The 18,029-nt window shown below is 39.1% G+C and overlaps 1 protein-coding gene across 1 annotated transcript in view; it reads left to right on the forward strand.

Moving 5' to 3' along the window:
* The first annotated feature begins 9,020 nt into the window (after nt 1-9,020).
* The window catches only part of nlk2 (nemo-like kinase, type 2), a 65,183-nt gene continuing 56,174 nt past the window's right edge, over nt 9,021-18,029 (forward strand). The window contains exon 1 of the mRNA XM_043258239.1: nt 9,021-10,744. Coding sequence (XP_043114174.1) covers nt 10,269-10,744 — 476 coding nt within the window. The 5' untranslated portion in view covers nt 9,021-10,268. The remainder of the gene's footprint in view (nt 10,745-18,029) is intronic.

Raw genomic sequence — 18,029 nt, forward strand, 5'->3', positions numbered from 1 at the left:
TCTTGTTCTCTTTAAGTCTTCTGAATGTGTAATGTTAAATGTGCCTTTCATTCGAAGCGAAGGAATATACTGGGTTCGATACAGGCCTAATGTCGATGGCTCAAATTTTATTTTAGAAATGGGACAGTTAAATTGAGTTACTTGAAATGGAGGTGAATGGGAAAACTCTAAACGTTAATGCAATTTTTAATTGTAATAAATGCACTGGTGGCACTTTATAAGTTGTCATTTGTTACTATTAGTTAATGCATTAACTAGCGTAAACGAATTATGAAGAATACTTGTATTACAGTGTTCATCTTTAACATTAGTTCATAAAAAAAAATAATTAGTTAACAGTAAATCAACTAATCATAAAAACAACTTGTCATTTAATTAATGTATTAACATTAAATGCTGTAGAAGTATTTTTCATTCATGTTGTTAGATAATGTTAACTAACGGACGTTATTGTAAAGTGTTACCAAAGCACTTACCGTTTCTAACCTTTGGATAAAATTCGATTAGCTAAACTATCTTTATAACTCTAAAACAACAGTTCAGATAACGCTTGATATATTAGGAATGTCAGCTTTTAAGTGCTCCAGAAACCGGCTCCGTTCACTTCCGTTGTAACCTTGTTTTTAGTTTATAAAGACACGCTTAATCGTTACACCGCAATTGGGGCTTTGTTTGTTCTTAACTTGTATGAAACTATAAGTCATAAGCATACCATACCTGACCCGCCCCTTGGATTTTTCTCTTTCGGTCTTCCTCATTAAAACCCTGCCTTACTGTTATTATAGCGTTATAAACGGCACGGACGGAACTTGTGTTTTCCCGGGGAAAGTCCCAGCACCCCTCTGGCGTCTCTGAACTGGTAAGTAAAGGTGAGTCAAAGGAAGATCATGTCGAAGGGTGAGGTGTTTATAGGCACATCGGGATGAGTGCGGTGGCTTAGCTTGTTCTAAACATTACTGGTTATTTCTTACTTGCCTACACATTTAGTTATTATCTGGTGCGCTCTAAACGTAGAAACCTGACCGTTTGAGCTACTGCTTCTTAAGGAACGGTCTTAACTCGGTAGGTATTTAGAAGAGTAACACTAGATGTCGCTGTTGTCCATCATAAAGTGAAAAGTAAGCACATAAGCCACCATCAAGAGTGAGAAGTGTACTACAAGATGATTAATGGAAGACAAATAGGCTTACGTACAGAAATCCCCCTAAGCGTGTGCAAAAACATTCAGCCATATATTCAAGTGGAAATAATTGAGTCACGCTATAATTTATCTTTAAAAATATATAATGAACTTCGTTAACAAGAAAGTGATCTCATTGTTCTTCTATATATATATATATATTTTTTTTTTTTAACCACTGTAATGATTCTAAATATTCGCAAAATTATGCTATCTAAAAAAGATGAAGATGCTAATTGTTTTGCTTCAAATCGCACTTGAAGGTCGGTATAAGTAATTTTTGTATTATAACAAATTAATACACAGAATGCGGGCAGTGTTGCGTTGTAGAATTAGCATTAAGGAATAAAACATGCGATTTTGTACTGTTATGTTTATAAAAACTCGTTAGAAATTAAAATATCTGCATATAAATGTTGTCTGCGTTAGATTTAAGCGGTGTTTTTGCTCACTGTGCGTATGCACGGGCATCTGTTATACAGAACAAAGATGCCTGTGGAGAGAAAAGACCAGGATGATCTTGATTCACATGCCTATAGGGAAAATCCACTGTGAAATACATTAATGATAAATGTACGAAGCCCCCGGGGGTCCTGACGTGTCCCAGCATCTCCTGTGAAGATCTGCAGATGATAAAAGTAGCCCATAACGCTTCAGTCCTTAGTTTCTAATAATACCATTAAGCATCACACAAACCTACTTGCATCAAAACAACGCTCCATATTTGGACTGTGATTGACACATCTAATAAAAACGAAGCGTGCTTCCTCCAAAGTGATAGAATTGTCGCAAACGGCAGTGATTTCAGTCTCTTCCCCCCGTCCCCCCCGTCAGAAATATGCCCAAGACGGGAGAGTAAAAATAGACAGCAGAAAGAATCCTTGTGCTTTAAATAGAGCTGACTCTCAGAGTATGAGGTCAGTGTCACTGAATGTCTTTGTAGGCTCTATTCTATGCTTCTGTGACTAAAGCCAAGCAGATACTGCTCCCTTTCTCTCTGCCACAGGCTGATCAACAATGCTTCAGTCTCTCACCAGTGCAACACTTGCAGCCTTAGTCACTATGTACACAGTACCACTGTGATGTGTGGCGAGCACACAGCGTTTCGCTCTGAAAGAAGGCCTGGAGGCTTCTGTGACTGTAGCTGCATGAACGGCGACATTTTTTCATTATACAACCTGATTTTGCAATTAAAACTTGTACCTAGAGTATTGGATTCATTAAATCCAATCATGAATAATTTACATGCACATAATTTAAAAAATCAATTACATACTTCCGTGACATTCCTCATGTGGTCTTTTCTTCGTTTTCGAGCCATGTACGAATTATGTTCTTTTGTTCCGCTCTGTAATCTTTACTACATGTTATGTTTGAATGGCTTACATGTACAAGTGACGGCCAAAAGAACATGTACCCACCATAAAACATGAAACTGGGTCCCTGTCTGACCTCAACAGTATGGGATCAAATCCCTGCAGCTATGCTCCAACTTCTAGTGGAAATCCTTCCCATGGGGGTGTAAGCTTTTATTGCAACAAATGGATGAGCAGTTTATTATTAATGCCAATGGCTTTGAAATTAAGTGTTCAACAAGCTCATTTGGGAGTGATATTTGGGTGTATACTTATTTTTTATAGTGTTGTGTATAGTCGGACTAATTATAGGCAATGTTATAGGCACATTGCAATTTATTAACATGTTCACATATTTTAAGGTCCGATTCTGGCCATTAACAAACCATTAACTATGACTCGTGCCTCAACATACTCCTAATTTGCTGCTTATTATTAGTTTGTTAGGTATAGGTATATTAGATAGGATTAGGGATGTCAAAATATGTGCTTTATAAGTACTAATAAGTCAATATGTTAATAATATGTGCTAATAAGCAACTTGTTAATAGTGGGACTTGGTCTATATTTAAGTGTTATACCTCTTCTTCTGAATATCTTAAAGGAACACTCCGCTTTTTTTGTAAATAGACTCATTCTACAACTCCCCCATAGTTAATAAGTTGAGTTTTACTGTTTTGGAATCTATTCAGTCGATCTCTGGGACTGATGATGGCACTTAGCATATATCAAAGCTTAGCATAGATCATTGAACCCAATTAGACCAGTAGCATCGCGTTCAAAAATGGCCATCGGCTTAGAAAATTGCAACAGTCTAGTTTGAAAAATATTGAAACTCTTTGGTCATTGTTGAATGCGACGCTACCGGTCTAATCAGATTCAGTGATTTATGCTAAGCTATGCTAAAAGTGCTTTCGCCAGAGCCGGAGATCGACTGAATGGATTCAAAAATGATAAAACTCAACTGTGTGTCGAGTGAGCCTATTTTCAAAAAAGTGGAGTGCTCCTTTAATAATTGAGGTTATCATCTGAACTATGATTCAGTGTGAGGACATTGCTGGTACACATCAGAGAACTGGAAAGTGAGAACCTGATCTGCTTCCTATTGAAATATGATTGGTTTGAATATAAATAAACTAAAAAAAGCCCAAATCAACTGACATCTGGTTCTGTTAACGGATGATTCTTATGAGCCGATACTTTATAGCGAATCAAAAACATACAGCGTAATGTAGCCCAACTCATAAACAAAAACCTCTGTTGAGTCGATTTTTTTTTAGTTCATCAAAAACATACAGCACAATCAGTATAGTCTGACTCTCAAACAAATGAGTCTTGTAAGCCAGTTCATTTTACCGAATCAAAAACATACAGCAGTGCATCAGTGCAGTCTGACTCTTGAATCCATGGCTTTTGCGAGACCGTTCTTTTAAATGAATCACAAACACATAGCACAATCAGTGAAGTATGACTCCTGAAAGTTATGAGATGATTTGATCGTTGTTTCTGTATAAGAGTTTTATATAACCTAAAAGTTACAGAACACACTTTACAGTTAAAAGAAAAAACATTTTGGCAGGTTTCATCAGATTTAGCTCACTTCTGTATACAAATTTGCGCACACAGAGCTCATATAGTATATAATTAGCAGCTGTTATTAGACAATGGGTAGTTATTATGATATGTGCCAGTATTATGAAATATGTTTACTACATTTTTCTTTGGCGTTGTTGAGTAGTATAATGCCAATTACTGGACTGAATAACAGGATGCTTCCAACACTGTCCACATGGTTTTAAGGTCAAGATTAGAGCATCTAGTAAATCCTAACGCCATATCGCACCATATGAACGTTATGCTTATAACACGTTATTTTCCTGTTACCTCCGTTTTTTTAACACATTTCACACCGTGATAGTACATCCAACAGCTTCAGCTTCTCTCATGCCTCACGTTCTACCAATATTTTAACTTAAAACATGTCCGAGAATTTTTATTCCATACATGTAGTAAAGTTCTGTTCAACGGAAATGTTAAGGAAGCCGATTTGTAATCTTTGTGATTTCCGCCCCCAATCGTGTTGCACCACCAAATCGGATGATTTTACCCAATGTGCTACTCCGTGTTTTGATGTGTTTTCTTTTGCATGCTCAGTACCATCTGTTTTCTGCTCCAATTACATACTATGGTCTGCCTGGAGTTATTCAGCACTACATTCCTGCAGCTTCCCCTCCACAGTGCCCCAAGCAGTACTCACTGTCAATGCCAGGGCCTAATTAGGACACCGAATCTCTGTGCAGATCCCCACGTCTGGGTTATCCTCAACCATTCGGTAAATCCTTGTAGCAAAGAGAATTTCACTATATCATTGTCCACTCTAAGATTTGTGTGCGTACAAGCTTAGACATTACGAGATACGGTCAAGAGCGCAGTCGTGTTTTTCCTTTGCATCCTTCGGTCTCTCAACAGGATTTGAAGTGAATCTCTCAGTGTGTCTGAGTGGCCGGTCAAACTGAATGAACAATGAAAAATGCATGTTATTGAATTATTGATCATGCCTGGTGTGGAAAATTATAGGCTGCATTAATGACATCCTCAGCCACTTTTTTGCACTGTTGTGTCAATATGTCAAACCTTGCACGAAGTTATAGCCCTTAAAAAAAAGAAAATTGGAAATTCTGAAAAATATGAAGAATCACGCGCATCAAACGAGCCTTTCAACAATGGCATCGGAAAACTTTTGCCTCCGTGCCAGTAGGTGTCAGTATAACGTCTAAGACCTGAGTTGTATTGGCCAGCAAGACATTAGCTGAATTCAGATCTCTGCAATCCTTTTATTAACAGTGCATAATTACACCTGACAAGGATATTTAAATTGTTTGTTTTTTGAAGAGACTTTATAATCTAGGCCCGAATGCAATTACAAACAGCTTTACCTTGCTGGGAGATGGTGTTTGCTGTGTTGTGCTTGCGAAGACACACTCGAGTGTACTTGAGGAAAACATTTTCTAGCAACGAACAAACATCAAACAGATATCTTATGCATACAGAATGTCCAAAATGGATTCATCAAAACCTCTCTCATCAAAACCCATGGACACAAAAGCTTGCGTTTTGCATAACACTTCAAGGCAGTTTAATGCATTTAAACATGGTGCGTACATAATGAGGTTTATTTAAATCGCAATAAAAAAAAAAGAAATAAATAAAAAGAAATTAAACTGTAAAACCTACTAAGACGTGCACCATTTAAAAGCATGCATCAACTTGTAACATATATGAGATATTATTTTTTCACCCTCATGTTGTTCCATACCAGTATGTATTTCTTTCTTCTGAGGAACACGGCACTTGATATAAAGAAGGCTCGTAGTCAGACAGTTTCTTTTACGTGAAATGAAGCACAATGAGGGTGAATAAATTATGTTTTCTGTCCTTAAACGTTCCAAATAAGAATGTTTTACAGATTTTTTTATGAAAATACATATCTGTGGCCTCAACAAATACATTTTATGTATAAACTCCTATTGCAATGACCCAGAATCCAGATTCGGTTGAGAACCCAACAGTGAGATTCAAATGTAAGCTATTCTTGAATATCACAACATCCTATGGACACTGCATGGGTAATATCACTCCTGCTGCTGTGAAAAAATTCTTATCTTCCTCCTTCATTACTTCGTTAATAATCCGCCAGCCTAAAAGTTATTTCTGGCTGAGATGTGTTTATTGCTTTTGAAAATGCACAAAAGAAATCTATCAGGAACAGTTTTTTTTTTTGCTGTGAAAGCTTAATAAGGTGAGGCTGGACATGTCCCATTCATCAATGTACCCAATAACTGATTTGACCTGATGTTAGTAACAGCATGCAGCCTAGGAAATTGCTGCATCTTCATCTATACAGTACAAATCAGCAGGGTTCCTCTATAATGCCTTTAATCCAGTTAATCAGCGCTCAAATGCTGCACAACTCTCAAACCTAAAATATTCACCACAATCCAGCAGTTAAAGGGATAGTTCACCTTAAAATTACAATTTTCATTTACTCACTCTAACGTTGTTTCAAACCTCTCCATAAAAATACGTTGTTTCAAACTCTAAAGAGTTTCCATTGTTTGGATAAAAACACGATGGCTACACAGCCTTCAAAATCTCTTCTTTGGTTCTCAACAGCAGAACGAATACCCAATTTTAATTTCTGAAGGACTATTTCTAGGTTATGGACAACCCACTTTTAGCATAGCTTCTGTCAGCAAAGACCTGACCGTTTTATTTGTTGACAGCATTTAATTGTTTTAGGTAGCTACTCCAAAAATGTAACTCTGTGTGTTTACATTCATAATAAAGTCCCACTTTAAAGAGACAGAGGTATACTAATAAAACTTATGATCATTTCATTTCTGTCTTGCAGTGTTAATTAGTTAACACAAATATATCTTACTGTGGAGCTTTCAGGGTCATGGATCAATTGTTAAACAGACAGTGATCAATTAATTCACGCACATTGTGACTAACAATGAACTAAATCTCTGGAAGTTTTCATGTGCCATATGCTGCCTGATGAAAAAGATGAAACGCTGAGAAAGATGAGACAGGATGCCGAATGCAGGCATCATCATAATAGACTGTAATTTAAATATTGCACTAATAATATTTGAAAGCACCGTTCGTGTCGCTGTCGTGATGCCGCTTTCATGAAAAGCCACATTTTTAGGACTCTAACCAGACCGATAAAACTTAGTCGGGGTAGTGCCATATTGACAAGAGTGAAAATGAGGTTGTGAGGGATAGAAATACAGTGCATTCAATGGACTGTGCTGTTGTTTGAAAGCATGCAGCTTGTACAGCTGAAAACAATCATAAATAAGAAAATGTTGTCAAACTCAATAAAAACTGATTTTTAACGTGTTCAGAATCATTTACATCCATGTTAAATTCGTATGACATCTGACCTGACTAAGGGGATTATTTATATAAATTACATGTGTGTGCAAGTGCAAAATCAGCACAGTAATTTCAGCTGAAGAGATGCGAAGTCATCGTGGATGATGACTTGTCATTATTGATTAAAATACTGCAGCTGCTATATTTTCAGACGGAACAATGTACAAATCAGTGGGGCCTGATTTAGTCCTGGGAACGTCTTTTTTATTTTGAGGGACAGTCAGCACCCTCCCTCTGGTGCAGGCGGACTCAATGTAGAGCACGTCCCACTCATCCATAAGAACTAGGCCTGTACTTAAAGGAGGGCACCAGTTTATTTTGGACCTTGACAAGAGGATGAATTATTCTGTTCAAAATATTTCCAGTGGTTAATTAGACAAGAACATCAGTCACTCTTTCTAGAAGATTCTGCAGCCAATTGCTTTGCTTTAGTTTCAGCCTTTAATGCCCTTGTGGATAAATTCCAGGAAACTACAAAACATACTTACAGCAGCACCCCACTGCAACAATGGTTTGCCAAAATTTTTTAAAGGCCATAAAAGCAGATTAAACAAGGTCTATAACCTCACATGCTATCAAATAATTGTTGAAAATTACTCAAAGATTCTGGGTTTCAGCGGACCCACGGCTGAGTTAATGCTTAAACAGAGCTTTAAGTTATATCACAAATAAACACGTCACCTGCCTGCTTCAGTACACTGCCAGTGCTGTGAGAGCCAGCTGAGATGAAGCATTTATCCTTAAGCAAACACATAAGAGTTGAGGTCAAAGGTGTGGAATGTACAGCTGTACACTCTAAACTGCTCAAGTCAACTTGATTAAGTTTTCCAGTCTACTTTAAAAAAAAGTGTAGTTGCTACACTTTGTACTCCAGTAAATAATTATCATATTGTCAACTGATGTGTAGATACAAACGCAAATATATTTGACTCAAAATAATCTAATGACCAGAAAAAAAAGTTTGACACGTTTACCGAACAGTGGGAATAAACAGTAAATCAATGACTTAACAGGAAGCAGCAATATACAAAAATATCATATTTATATAATATCATATCAATATATTTTTTGGCCAATAGAAATGCCAATAAATCATTTAAAACATTGTAGACAAACGTCATTATCACATGAATAATAATAAAATAAACAAACATTCAATAAACAGTTTATAGATGTGATGAACATATCGAATTATGAACAAATTATTCATTAAGTAGCCTATTCCCATGTAGACTTTCGAAGTTAAACAAATTTTAATGTAGTGTAACAACAAACCATAAACTTTGTAAACTGTTAACTAACATATTGCTATAATGTACATTGTATAATGTTTGACCGTCCTTGTTACTGTGCATTTTTCCTTCGATTTGAAAAACGATTGGACAGCGAATCATGGCTCTCCTTTCAGACAAGGGACTCACTTCAATGGCAGGTGCTAATTGGATGGCATGTCTCGCGTAATAGCGCTGGGTAAGTGGGGCCCCTCTCTCTCCATTTCGGCTCAAAGCCTCCGTAGACTCTCACTGTCTTTTACAGTATCGCGTAGCCGTAATGGCGCTAGCTTCCACACGCAACAAGGGCCTGTTTATTATGGCTGGACCGCCGTCTCTTCCTTTCGTCCGCTGATTGGCTGTGCTACTTCCGAAGCGGGACGCGATTGGCTCAGGGACCTGTCGATCAGAAGAGGAATAGACGGGTACCCAAGACGGCAGGGTTGCGCGTGTGCCTTCCCAGGTCCTAGCAGCACCATCCGGCGAGGGGGTGAGGACGCTGGCCGCCTGTTTTATGACTGCAAGGAACACTGGATGTTTTTATTTTGATTTTTTCTTCACTGGATATACATGCCCGCGATATTGAGCGCAGGAAAGCGGCACGCCGGCGAACGAGCACAGCGTTATCGATGGGGAAGATAAGTTGAAGGCTTCGGAAGAATGTTTTCCTTGTTTCGGGAAAACGGATTGCTCCGTTGATCAACGTGATGGGTGTTTCGAGGGGATTTTGACATTTGGAGCGGATCTGGAGCTATCCATCTACAGCTTCGGGCTCGAGCGCAACTGAAAGCGGCAACAGAGCGCCATACTGCAAAACAAGCTTCCCGGATCGATACAGTGTAGCAGTCTTTTCGCACGGGAGAATTGCGCGTTTTCATGTAAATGTAAACAAGTAAGCTGGCGAGCAAGTACCAAGTCAGCAACGGTGGCCTGATTGAGATCCACGTAACTTCTGCAAACTGCATGCAGCCCTGGCGGTGGAAACAGGGCTGGATGAGCCCAAAATGGCAAATATGAAGAAATCTAAAAGATGAATGTTGCATTTCCCCCGTAACTTGTACTATCCACCTAATTTCCCTTTCCACAGAAGCCCGAGTTTCGAGCGAAGCAAGGTGCTCCTCATGCCTCCAACATGAGGGAGATTTAAGGCCGTGCGGAATTGATTTATTATGGGGGGAGCGCATTATTTTGATTTGATCCCTCTCTCCTTTTTTACTTTTCTTTTGTTTACCCTCCGCGAGGGCTTTCTCGGATGTCCGCGGTTGTCATTTTGCTAGTTTGCGACGTATAACGCGAAAGATCCTCCGAAGTAGGTCAGATCAAAGCTGGAGAGTTGTTAGTATGACACCTTTTCACGCTCATCTCGATGTACGCCGGACATTTCTGCTTTGATTTGACCCGTCGTTTGGCTCGATGACAGCCAAATGAGAGTTTGACATCTCGGCAGCCTCCCTCTCCATCTCGTTCGCCTCTTTGTTTTGTTTTTCCACCTCTCATTTCGGGCTGTTGAGCGAGCGAATGGCTCTGTGCGGAACGACGGCTTCCAATGCCGCGAAAATGATGGCTGCGTACAACGGCGGCACCGCGGCAGTGGCAGCGCATCACCCGCACCATCACCACCAGCTGCCCCATCTCCCACCACCCGCCCACCTCCACCACCATCACCACCCGGGCCAGCATCACCTCCAGCACCCCGGCTCGGCCGCCGCCGTGCACCCCGTGCAGCAGCACGCCTCCACGGCCGCGGCCGCCGCTGCTGCCGCTGCGGCGGCGGTGATGCTGAACCCGAGCCAGCAGCAGCCGTACTTCCCCTCGCCCGCTCCCGGACAAGCTCCGGGGCCGGCGGCCGCTGCAGCCCCAGCGCAAGTTCAAGCCGCCGCCGCCGCCGCCGTGAAGGCGCATCACCACCACCACCAACACTCGCATCACTTACAGCAACAGCTGGATATAGAGCCGGACAGACCGATCGGATACGGAGCTTTCGGCGTGGTTTGGTTAGCGTTTAAACGCCTTTCTCACAACTTCTGCGAGCGAATGTCTGAAACGAGCGCGCGGCTTTGATTGGGACTCTGAAGGAGAAGTTTATGCCAATGAAGAAGTTTTACAAATTAGCAAATGTGTTTGAAATGACACGCACTCTCGTGTCATGAAGTCTGAAAGTCTTCTAGAAAAAAAAGCTGTTATTACACATCCACACACAGCTGGGCTCCTCTAATGGGTGCCGCCATGTTAGTGTCACATGACCAACTGTGGCATGCAGTTGACTACCAGGAATATTGACAATATTAATGTCAATCGACAATGTTATTTGTGCTGAAAAGTGAAATAAAACGAGCCTGAAGGTCCACCCTTAGAAAACCCCCCCAAACACGTTCAAATTAGATTTAACCACAAATACTGTATAAATTGTTACAAATTGCCATTAGAGTGTGTGGGTTTGCTTAAAAAAAGTGCTCTATAAAGAAAAGATCGATATGTTTGCGTGCCGTCAAACAGAACAGTGGACAAATAGCGCAGCAACAATCAGAGTTGGCCATTGCGACAAGAACAAACAAACTAAACCTATAACAAAACTTACTCGGTGCACCTTTAAAGCGTTTCACCTGTCGAGCTTGTCGGGAGGGAGAGGTACTGTATTTTTAGCTTTCTGTGTGACAGTTCAAGGGGAACGAGGAACAGCTTTTGGCAAAGAATTTAAGATGTACACTAAGGGAACATCGCTGCGCTTAAGGGATAAGCTCAGACTTAAATGCTCAAGATTTAGTGCATGTCAGTTCGAGTGTCTTGAGAACAGTTCCTAACCCAGGTGTTTACTCCACTCCGCGTTTAAACCTATAGACACTGGACGTTTGGTTATATATATAATACAGTCACATTGTCGAGTGCTCAGTGAGTGACTTTGATATCCGGTCTGTTGCTTATTAAAAAGTTTCTTCGAACCAAACCGGTTCACAAGACTGCATCTCCAGTGGCGTGCAATTCAGAGCAAAGATGAAAAGTTGAGTAATATGTGTAATGCTTAAAGGAAAGAGAGAGTGCGTGTTCTCAGAATGAGTTTGTAACTCGGAGGAAATGCAATATCCTTTTAAGCACACACCCTCCTGCCTCGTAGAAGTTTTAGTCATGGCTTCTGTTCAGAGGTCAATCGGTTAATTTCTTGGGTGAGCGGTGTATTGAAAAGCAGCAAACTTTGCAATAAGTGTATAAAAATGCGCAATGGACGATTTTAGCCCTCTGACATGTTGTTCTAGTATATGTTTAGACTGTGTGCATTTACCCGCGAAGAAGTCACCTGTAACCGCGGCCTACGGAGGGGCCACAGAACTAGGGGAGCTTTCACCAGCTGCCACCCTGCCTACCTCCACCCGTGTAATCTTAGCCTGACCTTTCCTCAAAATCGCTTCCTGTTGCTCATTGTCTGCTTTTAATCGGCGCTGTTGGCTGCTGCTGTATTTATAGCTGTCCTCCAGAGGCATGGCCATAGATGAATAATCATTTAAAGTTTGCACCCTCTGGAAAGGGGGGGGGGCGGACGGATCCATGCTTGCAAACTAAAAGGACAGTTCACCCAGAAATGAATGTGTTTCATGTATGATCACTCAAGTCGTTGTATTTACTGTACTCCCCTTTCCAAACCGTGTGACTTTCTTTCTCTTTTGGAATACAAAAGGAGGTATTTTGATGAAATGTGCTGGTTGCGCTTTTCCTTACAATCACGGTGAAACGGGGACCGGAGCCGATGTGTTTCGGAAATCACGCAAAAGCACGCGGTTCATGATGGCTTACGTTTCAGCTCGTGTCACACAAAGTTATGCTTTAGCTTAGCCTTAAAATAAAGTAAATACGGTCATATATATTGATACTTTGTAGTGCTTTCGCTGCATCCAATACGTTCTTCAAATTAAAAAAGTAAAAGTTTGATTTACTCAAAGTGTTTCTTATATATTGTTAGCGTATCTAAACGTCACAGAAAGCAAGGATGAGGAAATTTACCCGCCTGTCACTGCGCGTGACCCAAGTACTTCAAGTAGTTTGGCAAAAATAAAGCACGTTAAAAAGTAAAAATAAGGCTCTAGCATTATTAGGTTTAATTAGTCCTAGTTGTCAGTTACAGTTATGACGCAATGATGACAACCTGTTGACATGAAGTTGCAAACGTAAGTAACTTTAACTCTTTAGTAGAATGTTTAAAGTGGACTAACGAAATAAAGAGTTAACAATTATGATAATCGCCAAATAAGATAAAATACAAATCTATTATGACCACATATAACCGCATATATATCGCATGTTAACTACAGACATTTATCGTTCAGCTTCAGTGCTACATGGTCATAAAGGAAGAGTCTTATCTATAGAAGGCTGTTTTTGGATGGTGCATCCTAGTTAGTGCCCTTTCAGTCGTGCAGCTGTAAAAGTTTAGATAAATTGCCTTTGGCCCTGCGGCAAAATGTGTGTGTGTGTCACATGCTTGGTTCTGATGCAGATGGCGTTGGATTTTAATTATCTCTGACTCGACGACTTGACTATATGCATAATCTATATTACCATTTTGCGTCTGCTTAATTGCTGGAAATATTGCTTTATTAAAGCAAGCGCATTGTGCAGTGAGTTTGCAAACAGTTTTGGACTACATCCTGTCCTCCGAGTGAAAATGAAAGCAAAACGAGATGGAATATAATCGATGGCTCGTGTTAAAGAGGCCCCCCGCGCGATGCACGTCACTCGATCGTATTCTAGTGTACAGGAAGCAAAGTGCAAACTGCTGGGTCTGATGCTTTCTGAGAAAAACCCATATCTGTCATTTATACTGTCCTTAAAATTGTCACTCCGGTATGATTTTTAAAAGCATGGAGTACTTACGTGGAGGACATAATGGCATAACAGTCTTTGTCTTGGTGCTCAGCCAAAAAGTTTATTTTGAAACCCATTGGCCCGCATGTACTGTTTACGCTTGTAGTTTGAGATTGACTCATAGTGTATGTGAACAAAGTTACGGGAAACAGGAGCGCTAAATGCTAAACCGCTGTAATTTTAGAAGGCTTCGGTTGACGGCGATGCCTCATTTGTGGGTTCTGGGAATTCCATGTGTGTCCTGTATTATGTTTTGCATGGCTTATTAATGTGACATGTTGTAAGCCAGGTTTAAAATGCAGCTGTGGTCACTTCTTGACCGTTGATAGCTTTTTACATTTACATGCAATTTACATTTTTGTATTTGGTACATGCTTTTAGCCCAAGCAAGTTCTTGTTTTCCTTGGAAATCGTATATATGTATGACCTTGGCATTTTTAGAGTTATGCTTAAATATTTGAGCTACAGGAAGGCACTTACACTGAAATTTTTTGCTGTAGCAGCTGTTCCCTTATTCTTAAATAAGCACACTACCCAGGGAGCTGTCGAATCCGCAGTTATTTTACTTTTATGGATATACTGCTAAAGTTAATTTCAATTAATATTATAAATTGCTAAAATCTAAAACGTTACATTTAGTCTTATTATAGTGTTATATTTTCATTTTAGTTTTAATTTTATTTTAGTGCCTCAACCTAAACTAAAAAAATTAAGAATTTTTAAATAGTTTTCCTTTTTAGTTAACAATAATAACCATGTGTCGCTTTCAAAACGTATTTAATTTATTTTAATTTTATTTTATAATTTATGATGTTTATTAATAATTGCATTTATTATACATTATTTGACATTTATATATGAGTTAGAATTGTTAGGTTAGATTCTTCATTTGTTAATTGTTTTTAAATTCTGCAATTATATTTTTGAAATGTTCCTTTTAATATCGATTAACTGTTTTGCTTCATAAAAGCAGCAATGAAGAGTATAGCCATGTTATTGCAGTATTTAATGTATGATCTGCTGTATTTAATGTATGACCTTGCAGTCGTGTTGCAGGTAATTTTGTCATGTGTGTCTTGATGTTTGTGAATCAAGGCCCCTGCTAGCCCTCAAAAGATACTGTGATTCACGACACTGGGAACTAGGGAGCGGAGTGACACAGACAGCAAGTTTGTTGCCAACAGTTTGCTCATATTTATATTAACAATACAAATCATAAAAACAGATTTGGCCTGTTCAACCTGCGTCCCACAGGCCTCCTGCTGCTCGAACCAGATCCAAAAACAGAGACCTACTAGATAACAGTATCTCTGTCTCCATCTTAATCACGGCCCTCATGACTTGCTTGTATTTACACGTGCAGCCTCCATCCGTGAGCTGTTAAAGCCAGCGCTGATGAAGATGAAATGCCAGACTCATGCATTCTTATGTCATGTGTCCCTATATAATAGGCTATTGTTTGATTGTGTTTGGGTTTAGTCTATTTTCCAAATTTCTAGTATTTAGTGCAGCTCCAGCTGAAGGAGAGATGGGTTGAACCGCAGTTCTTAACTATGCCCCCATTGGCCCCTGTCTCTCGGGGAAGAGGCATGGTGCTGCACAGGAATGTAGCCTTTGCTGGCCATTAAAGCGTCGGTCTGCGTCTGTTGTGCTCACGGTTTGGTCTAACATTCGGTTTGGGGAATGTTATCGTGGTCGCTGACAGCTCGACTTAAGCGTGATGTTCTTAAGATCTTGTCTGGCAGATTGGTGCACCAAAAATATGCAGAGTCTCAGCCTGTTGTGGATGGATGATAATGTCCTGTTTTGTTATTTAGCATCATTTAACATGACACTTGTGGACTAAGTGCTTTAGTTTGAATGAATGGAACAGAAAGTGTGATTTGTGTGATGTGTGTTAGCAACAAAAAACCTAAAAAGAAATGCATATAAAATTTGCATGCATGTGTAAATACTTTTTTTTTTTTTTTTATGCACACCAAGCCTTCATTTACAAAAAAAGTAAATATTATTCCAGTTTAAAATAGCTGTTTTCTATGCGAGTATGTTTTAAATGTAATGTAGATATTCAGCAGCAATTACTTCAGTCTTCAGTGTCGCAATTCTTCAGAAATCATTCTAATATACAATCATTTCTTATTTTCAGTGTAGAAAACAATTGTGCTGCTAAGTAGTTTTGTGTAAACGGTGTTTCCTTTTTTTTCATCATCTATGATGAGTAGTTTAAAAACATTTATTTCAAGCGGAGACCTATTGTAAAATCAAAAATGTCTTTAATGTCAATTTAATGTGTCCTTGCTGAAGAAAATTAATAATTTCATTCCAGAGAAAACCTTACAGAACGATAATTTGTGTGACACCTAAGGTTGTGTTGTGTTTTCAGATAATATCAAGGCTTCAATTTTAAAAGATTTATGAGGACTTTAAGTTTGCATAGACTCCAGATCTCTGAAGATCACAGAGTTTTCTTAAAGCACATGTAAAGTTTTGGGAGAACTTCAAAAAAAAAATGCACTAGTGGTAGCTGCTATTGATGTAATGACTCATTTATTCCCGTCTCCATTGTAAATGTAAAATTTAAATGAAATGTGAGTGATTAAAGTTTGATGTGTTTTCTTTTTTGGGAGAGGAACCTCATATCCTCCTCGACTGTCTCCCTCAACTGAAAATGAAGTCATTTATCTGCTGATCAAACATGCTTAAACAACATTATTATATTAAATATGATTTGTCATGCAGTGTGTGTTTCTTCCCAGTGTGATGAACAGCACGATTGAACCCGAAAATCTTACAATTTTCGTTTTTTTTTTTAATTCTCATCATCTATTATATGAAATCTAATAATGTCTTAATTAGTCAGATGCGATCATTTGTCAATATCATTCCCGTAATTGAAAGAGTCATTACATGATTGTCAAATAGAGTTGAACTTTCTCTTTTCATTCTGTGGATTTGCTGCAGCTGTGTGTGTGTGTGTGTGTGTGTGTGTGTGTGTGTGTGTTTAGGAATATTATAATGGCAGGCGGCCTGGAGCTTTTATACCCTGAACTTGAAAGGCTCACAGACAGGACTTTTTTTTTTTTTTACAACCACAACAGTCAAAAGCAGCTCTTAAGAGGCTCTGGGTTTGGCAGATGCAGAGAAATGCCTTACCTTTGAAGTGTTGGGGGTGAAAGCGTGCAGGAGTGTGTACATTAACCCTTCGCTCACCCGCCTCTGTCAGCCTATTCTGGGCCGCACTTGTGCAGTCATCTTGACAGCACTGCTGAGGATGAGTCGACGTCTGTTTACTTTCCCTTGATGTTTGAGTGAATGTCACAGAGAAAAGTCACATTTCATCCCAAAATCAAAAGGCAAAAAAAGAGAATTTTATTTTATTTTGCGTAAGGTTTTACAAGCATAAGTGTAAAATTTTGCTAAACATTCACTCACCCTTAGGCGTTTGTTTCTTCGTCAGAAAAGATATTAATAGGTAGAGAAATAGATATGCGAAAAAGGCACAAATGTAGCATTGCATGACTTGCTCATCTTGCTCTGCGGTGAATGGGTGCCGTCAGAATGAGATTTTAAGCAGCTGTCAAAAACATTCCAATAATCTACAAGTAATACACAACAACAATCCTTCATTTAACACATTATGAAGTAAACATTTCATCTGTCTAAAATGCATAATCCAACCCTCTACAACGGGGTCATCGAACTTGATCCTGGAGGGCCGCTGTCCTGCAGAGTTTAGCTCCAACTTGCCTGAAAGTTTGAAGTATACCTAGTTAGAGTTTGATGAGCTCCTTCAGGTGTGTTTTATTAGGGTTGGCGCTAATCCAGGACTGAACTTGAAAACCACTCTTCTACAATGTGAGTCTGTCACTCGCATGTTTGTCTGTTTTGTTGTATTGTCCTGTCGAAATAACAGCGAATTCTAGAATAAATAACAGAATTCCACATCTTTGTAATTCTTCAGCTTTTAAGAACTGCCGGATTCTCTTGTATTAGGCGGAAACCAATGCGCATATGGCCAGCTCATTGGGTGGCGCTCACCTTTTATCGTCCCTGTTTTGATTTCTGCAAATCATTTAGAGTAAAAACGGACAACATGATTAATGTTCTTTAGCTCAACAGCTCATTTTATGTTGTTATTAATAGTAGAATTTATAGTAGTATAGAAACATATTTCAAACACTATTTAAAACACCACCACAAGTCCTAAGTTCAGGTAAAACACTATTTAAAACACCACCACAAGTCCTAAGTTCAGGTAACATGACACAACACAGTGATTACCTGAGCCATCATAGCTGGTTATTTTAATTACTAAAGTTTCTGGTCACATTATTTTCAGTGTATCAACCAGTTCTCTTTAAGTGTATTGTTATGTTTCTAAAAACGTCTGATTTGAACATTTATAGAATTTTTAATTATTACTTT

The sequence above is a fragment of the Puntigrus tetrazona genome, chromosome 15, assembly GCF_018831695.1.
Source record: "Puntigrus tetrazona isolate hp1 chromosome 15, ASM1883169v1, whole genome shotgun sequence".
In the NCBI taxonomy this organism is placed as follows: Eukaryota; Metazoa; Chordata; class Actinopteri; order Cypriniformes; family Cyprinidae; genus Puntigrus; species Puntigrus tetrazona.